We start from the raw sequence: 9,991 nt of genomic DNA on the forward strand, positions 1-9,991 counted from the left end.
CAGTAGAACTCAGAACTTTTCTGTCAAACCAGACAAAATTCTTTATTGTGTTAGTATGAAAAGTTTTATTTTCTTATTAGATAACAAGTAAGCCTATATATATGCATATATATATATATATATATGCATATATATATATTAGAGAGATCCATTCTGTATGTTCTGTTACTTTAGAAAAACCTAACTAACACACAGTAGAACTCAGAACTTTTCTGTCAAACCAGACAAAATTCTTTATTGTGTTAGTATGAAAAGTTTTATTTTCTTATTAGATAACAAGTAAGCCTTGAAAATATCAAGCATAGCTATTAACACAATTTACATTAATGGATATTCCACTCACTCAAAGTAAAAACAACAATGAAATTAATGCACCAAACAAAATATCAAATGTGCAAAATACCACATGCTCAGCCCTAAATCTTATATCCACAGATATCAATGAATGGATACAGACGGTTGTATTCAATAATTTAAATAATATGTTGGTTTATATGTATATGCAACAACAATCATTAATGAAGAGGAGGCTGTGAGTTTGGGATTGAGAAGGAGTGTAGTGAGGAGCAGGTGGATGTGGTAAATGAATCTAGGACTTCCTGACTAATACACAATTGACTCCAACACTGTCCTGAAAGCCAAGCAAGGCAAATGCCTTTATTCTCTTAGAATGAACACTTTTTTTTCATTGGCCTATGAACCAACCTTGAAAATATGAAAGCTTAATATCTAATATAGTTTACATTAATGGATATTCTATCAAAGCAAAAAATGGTAATTAATGCCATGCATCAAACAAAATATCTAAAGTGGAAAATACCAATTAATAATCCCTGGAAAATTATACACACAAACAGAAATGAGCAGACTCAGATGGTCTCATTCATTTGAGGATTCTATGTATATATAACAGCAAATAAATAGCAAGGAGAAGGCCCTGGATGTGGGAGTGGACAGTGAGGATGGGGCTAAGGGAAGTTCAGTCAGGAGGTGATGGAGAGGAGAAATGACATATTTATACTTTATTTTAAATTCTTAAATGAGGAAAGTCACTTTATTCTAAACTAATTACAAAGCAAAAAAATCATGTTTTGATCCTACAAAGAAGTGCTGTTAAAATAAAAAATTGCAAAAATAACAAGAATTTACCTTTAAATTTAGAAAGTGCTATTTTTTATCTTCTATCTAAAACTAGTCTTAATTTCACCCAGGACTGTGTCTTCTTAAAATGAGTTTCTTTAGTTAAACACCTAAATACATTTTACAAAAAATGAAATGAGTATCTATATCTTAAAGAAAAGGAAACAAATATCATCAATGTAAAATGCACCCCTACAGAGACAATTATTAATCCATGTGAGAGAGTCTGTCCTTTTCTTCAGTTCCGTAGCCACAGATGACTTCTACTTGCTCCACTAAATAATCTACTTCCTGTGCTTAGGCAGTTGGCTCTTATTCAGTGGATCACACACAAATCCTGGACCTTAAGGAGAGAGCTTCTTAAGAAAAATGTTTCTATTGATGCAGAAATGGAATGCAAAGAAATGGTATGCATAACTGATTAAATGCATCTTATCGATGCATGAAATGGTGAACAATAAAAATTTTAAATTCCTCTATATTTTATACATATTTATCAACTTCAAAATGATATCTCACTAGCAACAGATCACACATGTGGAGGTAGTTCCATAAGTTCTGTACTAAAATTGTGGTCATGCTGTTTTTCCCTATGACATGTGCAGTATGAAAACACTGTCTCATAGTGAATTTTGATATTGTCTTCTCTTAGAACTCAATAATGCACAATCAATGTGTAATAAAATAGTATTCAGTGATATGTAAACAGAATTCAACACAATGAATATATAGTAAGGTATTCTGACATTTGTTCAACATTTGAAAAACCATCACTGTCATATATCACAACATTATTGTGAAAGCAACAAATGCAGAGATCATGGAAGAAGCAATATTTTTAATTATGATATTGCCATTTCTTCCAAATTCTCATAGAATGTGGAATATCATCTTTTTAATGAGCTCATATTTGAATAAGTTTTAGGCAACATATTTAATAGATAAAGTCAGAAAAGTCCCCTGATGTTGATTTAGAATGCAGTGTGTCCCTTCTGTTCATCATGTTAAGTACAGCACTTGAAATTTTAGCTAACACAATCAGAGAACTAAAGAAAATACAATGTATGCTTAATTTGAAAAAAAGAAAAAGAGAGGTTGTTAAAGAATAAACAAATGTCAACAAAGGAATAGAGATGTCATTTCAGACAAATTGATTATCTTCTCAGAAGTTATCTCAGAATGAATGCAGGTGAGGGCCAAATGTTGAGGAGCTGGGGAGAATATATGAATATAATCAAAATATATTGTATGAGGTTATCAAAGAATTAACAAAATATTCTTTTAAAAGAAACCATATTTTTAAATGTAAGGTAAAAGTTAATATTCATAATTAATGAATCCTGGTACAGTAAGGCCATATACCAGACAATTCCTTTGTGTTAAACATCAATCAACAGTGAGGTATCAAATTACAAGAAAAATATCAACTTCATGTAACTCCTGTTGTCCACACATGTTACCTTATCTTGGAGTTATGATAGTGACTGTGAGTGAGTATATAAGGCAATTAGCAAAGGCCAGATGTAGAACAGTTGGCTTATTTTCTCTTTTCTCAGTAGGAAAGGTAAATTCTCATTGTGAACAACATTGATCTGTCTATGTAAAGAAAAAGGTTATTTGAAAGAGAGGGAAAATTGGGCCCAACACATGCATGAGGTATGGAAGTAAGATAAGAAGTGGAAGAAGTGAACATATATCCATGATGAATTGTGGAGAAAGGAGTACAAAGAGAAGCCAAAGTGGTCTTGAAAACGTGCCCCAGTGTTTCCTACATCCAGAACACATTTATTGGTGGAGGGCCTGCTTGTTTATCCTGCCCACCCAGCTAGCCTAGCCCTGAAATAACCACACAGAAACTGTATTAATTAAAACACTGCTTGTCACATTAGCTCTAACTTTTTATCGGCTAATTCTTCCATCTCAGTTTAACCCATTTCAATTAATCTGTGTCTCACCACGTGGCAGTGACTTACTGGGAAAGATTCAGCACATCTGTCCCTGACGCCTCCATTGTGTCTCTCTTCCTCTGCTTTTCTTCCTTCCAGCATTCAGAAGAAACTTCTATACTACATATTTGTTTTCTGGACCATCTAAGAGTATGATAGCTTAATGTATATCCAGCTTTCTTTACAATAATTACTTTCTTGTATGGGAAACAAGATTTATTTCCCATGGTCTGCACAACCTGATGGATGTTTTTGTTTATCTCCTGGTTACATGTTTTTCAACTCTCTTGCTGTGCCAAGCCTCTAACAGAAGAACCACTAGAGTCACTAGGGCCAAGGCAGCCACAACCATCTGGATGAAGTTTGCAATTGTGTGACCTTCATGCTGTAATGCTGAGGATTCTGCAGAAAGAGGTCAAAGAAGTCAGGTCACACCAAAACTTCTCAGAATAAATGATTATGCACTCAGTGCCCCATCTCCTTGAAAGAACTACAACCTTTGTGTCTATCTCTAATATAGAGTTTTCCATCTCACCTGATTCTTACGTGTTCACTCTTTTTGATGTTCTCATGGCCTGAGCTTCCCCAGAGAAGCAAATAGTTTGGGTATATTATATAAAGGGCTAAAAAGAGTTGAGGCAGTTCTCTTGGCTCCTTGTGCTTTGATAATTTTTATTTTTTTCATAAATACATGTTATTCTTATGGCATCTTACCCTGCAGATCCAGTTAAAATGTTTTCTGCTTCTTCTAAGTGAGGATCAAGTCCACTTTCCCAATTTCAGCAGAGGTTTTACCAACTCATAATTATATCACATTATGTTGTATCCACTTTCCAGGAAATCCCTCTGTTACCATTCTCAGTGGGGTTGGGAAACTGGTCCTTGGGTTCTGGAAGTATTGCATGAAGAGTTCCAAGCCCTTGATTATGGCTGTCAGTTTCTATCTCAATTTTAACCTTAGGCACTTCTAACTGACTATCACCCTCTTGCAGATTAAATTTTGTGCCTCTGTGTTCTTGGATATCCATCAAGATCACAGTTTAACCACACCCAGACATGGCTAACTTTATAACTGAATATAAAGGGATAATTGAGATTCTGAAGGATTCAGAATTTCTTGATCAGGTAAGTGCACTCTGTTTACCATGAACTTTTTGTGACAAGGTGTTTCTGTGATACTGGATCAATAACTTTTAGGAAATGAAGTTAAGAGGAGAGTGAAGAACCACTCCAGACTGTTCTCATTAGGTTTTGCTAACTTGATACAAGCTAGAGTCATCAGGGAAGACACACTTTAATGGAAAAAAATGCCTTCATTATATTAGCCAGTCAGCAAGTTTGTTGGGGAATTTTTCTGATTGATTGATAATTGATATCGGAGGGCCCAGTCCATTGTGTGTGGTTCTAACTTTGGGTAGTTGGACCTAGATCGTAAGAACAAGCCACTCCAGGGTAAGCCTGTAAGCAGGGCTCTTCTATGGCCTCTATTTCAGTTCCTGTCTTGAGTGAAAAAGGAATAAAACTTATGCCACGGAATTGTTGAAGCATGCATAGGCAGCCCATATTGGATTTCATGGTCTAAGTTGATGAGGATGACTGACCAGATCTCTCTTTCCTTGTCTTGTGCCTGCCTGTAAGCTACCAGATGGAATAAACTCTATCCTTTACAAGTTCTTTCAGAATATGGTGTTTTATCATGAAAATATAAGCATAACTAGTACAGAGACAATGCCTTGTCACTTTATCAAATGTGTATTCCCCTTAAACTTTCCTGAATTTTCTAAATTTCAGTGAGCCATGGAGGGGAGCACCTGCATCAAGGGAATGCTATTTTTTCTATGAGAGGTGAAAGACTTTTGGACTTACGAGTTTTCTTACTTTGGGTTTTCTGACTCTTATTCTAGGCCAGAGCTCTCCTTAGAGAAGATATCTGAGTTACCACTTATCTTAAGAAAGGCTGGGTTAGGGTCCTTACCTGAAACTTGAATATCAAGGGGATTACTTGATGTTGACCACATCTGAGTATTATTCATAAAACAGCCATAGCATCTGAATGTCCCATTGTGGTTAGCAGTCATAGAGCCCAGAACAAAATGAGCCTGAAATAGCATGTTGGTTAGTTGCTGTGAGTCCAGGGTCAATGAGAGGTTATGTTTTCCTTCCTGGATCAGAATGAATCTGTCAAATCCCAGAGATGAGATACACTGCATGGTTATGCACTCTCCTGAAGTTACAGCAGGGCTGGGCCAGACATACAGGCTTGGTTCATCATAGGCTCCTAGAATACAAGGGGCAATGTATGAAATGAATTCAAGCTACCTACATTGCCCTGCAGGTTTGGTCTCTGAGAGAAGCTCCCCTGGAGAGTTGAACTCCTGAGGCAAGAGATTTGATGGCACCCCTTAGTCTCCACTCACCTGTTAGTACCAGCACAAGGGTGTCACTGTGCTCTGACAAGCCAGCAGGACTCTTATAGTAACACTTGTATATCCCTGAAAAGTCCTTTGACATTTTGTCAATGTGGAACTTAGCTTTGTTCTTCTGTTCCAGAGGGTACTGTCTGTCCCAAGGATCTATGCTTCCCTCTTTATGCATATAGTACTCCTGGGCCTCCCAGGACCCCTGACACCAAATAATCACAGGCATATGTTGAGCAATCACAAGGCCCGGCTCGGCCCAGATGGTGGGCTTTTGGAGAATTCCTGCAAGAAAATCAAAGGTTGAGTCCCAGTACATTCTCCTGCTCAGACCCCAGGTTTTAATAAAGAGCATTCACAAAAATTACAGCATTATCCACATACTCTTTTCTTTACGCACATCACAAAGAGTTGATTCAGATATCAGAAAAAGTAATTTCTGGTCTTTAGAATGAGGAATAAAATCTTGGAATGGATGAAGACACTCACCTGCCAGCACTGCAGTCTTGTGTCCCATACTCAGACCTGGAAGAAAATTCTCTTTGAGTGTTTTATTTAATCTGAGAGTTGGGCTGAATCCCCCTGTCTCTCCATATGAAAACAGATTTGGCTTTGGAGTAGGGTTCCTTACAGACTTGAATGTCTGCTCTCCCTCTTCATATCTCACCAAGGCACAACAGCATTCTGAGCATCGGGGTCATAGTGAGTCTTGTTATATTTCTTGCTTGTGCTCCTGGGCTGTCTGGCCAGGTTCTGTAGAACCATCAGACAAGCTGTTTTCATTCTGAGGGCAGATGCTTCCTGTCATGAGTTTGCCACATCATTACTATCACCAGAAGGGGAACTTCTCTATTACCCCAGCGCAGGCATTTGGTCAAATACCTAGGTCCCTGAAAAGTCTTTCTAAAAAAACCTGAGTTTTTCTCTATTCTTCACAGATTTCCCCCTGTCCTGTGTGTTTTCTAAGCCAGGGAATGAACATTCACATGTCACAGCATGTCATTTTACAAAGAAAAACAATTGCAAAGAGAAAGAATTTCAGACCCCCAAATGTTCAAAAGTGATGTTGGTCAATTTCAGCACAGTGTTCTAAGAAAAGACTTATTTATGATATTGCAGTGTGAGGCTATAAACTCAAGGTGGCTCCATAGCCTCAAGTCAAATATTCCTTATTGCAGGCTTAGAAGCAGATTCTGCTCTCTTTCCTCCCTCAGCTCCTATGGACTTTCACATCTTTCGTCACAATGTTCTGATTTACTGCAGCCAAGGACGAGCATTTTCCAATTCTATTTCTTCCTATTTGTTTCTGTGAGACTGACTCTTTTGCCTACTTGTTTATATTATCAAGACTGTGAGACTGACTCTTTTGTTTGTATTATCAAGATGTTATATTGTGCGGTTACCATCTGACTTAAGTCCTCCTCTTAGATACTTAATTACTCTCTGGCACCAGAGGTAATAAGTTCTGACTCTTGACATAATATTTAGACACTTTGGTTCTATTATTATGCTTGGAAGAGGAATTTTTAATTTCCCATTTCAACTTTGGTGACTGTTTTCTTTTTCTTTTTTAATTTATTTTTATTGAGCTCTACATTTTTCTCTGCTCCCCTACCTGCCTCTCCCCTCCCCTTCAACCCTTTCCCAAGGTCCCTATGCTCCCAATTTACTTAGGATATCTTGTATTTTTCTACTTCCCATGTAGATTAGATCTATGTATGTCTCTCTGAGGGTCCTCATCATTGTCAAAGTTTTCAGAGATTGTGATATGTGAGCTGGTTTTCTTTGTTTTATGCTTAAAACCCACCCATGAGCTAGTACATGTGATAATTGTGTTTCTATGTCTGGGTTACCTCACTAAAAATGATGTTTTCTAGCTTCATCTATTTTTCCTGCAAAATTCAAGATGTCATTATTTTTTTGCTGTGTAGTATTCCATTGTGTAAATGGACCTCATTTTCCATATCCATTCTTTGGTCGAAGGACAATTAGGTTGTTTCCAGGTTCTGGCTATGACAAACAAAGCTGCTATGAACATAGTTGAGCACATGTTCTTGTGGCACAGTTGAGCATTCTTTAGATATATATCCAAAAGTGGTATTGTTGGGTCTTAATGAAGGTTGTCTCCTAATTTTCTGAGAAATTGCCACACTGACATCCAAAGGGGCTATACCAGCTTGCACTCCCACCAGCAATGCAGAAGTGTTCCCTTTACCCCGCAAACTCTACAGAATAAGTTGTCATCAGTGGTTTTGATCTTGGCCATTCTTACAGGTGTAAGATGGCATCTCATAGTTGTTTTGATTTGCATTTCTCTGATGACTATGAATGTTGAAAGTTTCCTTAAGTGTCTTTCAGCCATTTTAGATTCCTCTGTTGAGAGTTCTCTGTTTATGTCTGTACTCCATTTTTATTGGATTATTTGTTCATTTGATGACAAATTTTTTGAGTTATTTGTGTAGTTTGGTGATCAGATCTCTGTCCCAGTCTCTCTTCTTTCAACACCTCCTGAAACTTTCCAAGCCAATCTTCCTTCCAATTACATTTCTTCTTGATCATTAGAATTTTCATTTGTTCTGATTTAAGTCATAAGTCTGGTTGAGAATTATTCTTATAACTATCATCTTCTTGGAAAACAAGTTTTGTGTCTATAAGCATTTGTATTGGACAATCAAGATGTATTTGAAATAGGTAATCTTTAATTGCCTTCTATGTTCTAGGTCATACTACATACTTAAGAACACATTCCTGAGTTTATGTATCTTTTTAAAGATTTATTTTATTTTTCATACTCATACACACACACACACACACACACTTTTGTTCATCTCTGTGTGTGTTTCTTTGTGTGTGTTCTGTGGGTAAAGGTATTCTAAGATGTCAGAAATGTTTGATATTCTTAAACTGGCATTAAAGACAGGCAAGATGATTATAACTGAACTTGAATCTTCTGCAATATTAATAGATGTTCTTTAACACAGAGCTATGTTGAACCTCATCATGAAAACTCTCTAAGGACACCACTGTCACCAAGACATCCTCAGTCCTCACAAAGTTGCTTCAACTTTGGCCCAATTTTTTTTGTTTTATGTATAGAGAAGAAAAAATATGATTTACGTGACATTGGTGAGTGCAATTCATGTAAATTGAAAACAAAATAGGTGTAATAATTAATTTCATGTCTTTACATTTTCTGGGCAACATACCCTATTTTTCTGCACAAAGATTTGAAAGAATTATTATATAATTGTAAAATTGGCATTAAGAGATATAATTAAGAGGATAAGTATTACCAAAGAATGGTTTTATAGTTCTGTAAATTTGTAAATTATACATGATAATATTTTTGTTCATGGCCAACTATGAACTTTATATTTATATACATAATGTAATAGTGCATGAAGCTAACAAACCCTAAGAAAAAATAATAGTATGTGAAAATAAGAAAAACAATAAGAAACCAATGACGACAAAACACAGATTAAAACTGAACCTGTTACTTTGACATAAAAATGGCAAAGCCTCAAGTAAATCAAACAAATAAAGTTTATATAAGAATAAATCAATATTCCTAGAACTGGTTTCTGGAATTTTGTTTGCAGGTTTTATGGAAACAGATAACATACCAGGGAAAGAACCACTTCAATGATACTTGCCTATTTACTTTACCTTTAAGAAAATTCATATATATTTCTTACTATGTCATATACAACTGTCTCCATTTCTGGCCCTCCTCTAAGTTTTATGCCTTTCCTCTACACATACGATTGTTTCCACAGATAAACTGGCCATGTGTTACTCTGACTTGTTTGTTTACTTAGGTAATATGTACTCTGACTTGTTTGTTAAGCTATCTTCCAAAGTTAAGTAAGACTAATGCAGAAAAAAAAATTTGTGTGCAGCCTAAAGACACCAAACACTTAGAAACATGAAGATAAAGAACAGATACCAGTGCTGTGGGCTCATGTTTGTTGACAGAATATGGAGAAGTTGCCCAGAAACTGTAAGTATGACTCAACAGGGAGAATATACTTCTGAAATCTATTGCAAAACCAGCAACAAATAATGCACAATAGCACCAGAATAGTCCACACATCAATGGAATAATACATGTATGTGTTGAGATATATTCATATATTGAGATATATGATATTGAATTATTTATTACACTTTGTGCATCTGTAATATAATTACTTTGTATACCATAAGAGATTAAAACATTTGTTACATTGCAAAATGAAGCAAATCAAAAATATAAATAATTTAAATTGTCAAGAACAGATAAGGATTCTATGGTGATATGCAAAATATTCATCAGTATGGCTATAGGATAGGTTCATTTCAGGTTCCCTATCCTCAGCTGCCCCAGGAACTAACTGGGGACCTCGCCTTGGGCACCTGGAAGCCCCTCTAGGTCCAAGTCTCTTCCCAACCCTACGATGGCTCCCTTAATTAAGATATGTGCTTCCCTGCTCCCCTATCCAACCT

The 9,991-nt window shown here is 36.2% G+C and overlaps 1 protein-coding gene across 1 annotated transcript in view; it reads right to left on the reverse strand.

Moving 5' to 3' along the window:
* The window catches only part of LOC102000604 (leukocyte immunoglobulin-like receptor subfamily A member 6), a 57,981-nt gene extending 51,789 nt beyond the window's left edge, over positions 1 to 6,192 (reverse strand). The window contains exons 1-4 of the mRNA XM_026778483.1: positions 5,993 to 6,192; positions 5,504 to 5,788; positions 5,062 to 5,364; positions 3,354 to 3,488 (exon numbers count right to left, since the gene is read on the reverse strand). Coding sequence (XP_026634284.1) covers positions 3,354 to 3,488; positions 5,062 to 5,364; positions 5,504 to 5,788; positions 5,993 to 6,020 — 751 coding nt within the window. The 5' untranslated portion in view covers positions 6,021 to 6,192. The remainder of the gene's footprint in view (positions 1 to 3,353; positions 3,489 to 5,061; positions 5,365 to 5,503; positions 5,789 to 5,992) is intronic.
* Between the last annotated feature and the right edge of the window lie 3,799 nt (positions 6,193 to 9,991).

The sequence above is a fragment of the Microtus ochrogaster genome, unplaced genomic scaffold, assembly GCF_000317375.1.
Source record: "Microtus ochrogaster isolate Prairie Vole_2 unplaced genomic scaffold, MicOch1.0 UNK181, whole genome shotgun sequence".
Taxonomy (NCBI): Eukaryota; Metazoa; Chordata; class Mammalia; order Rodentia; family Cricetidae; genus Microtus; species Microtus ochrogaster.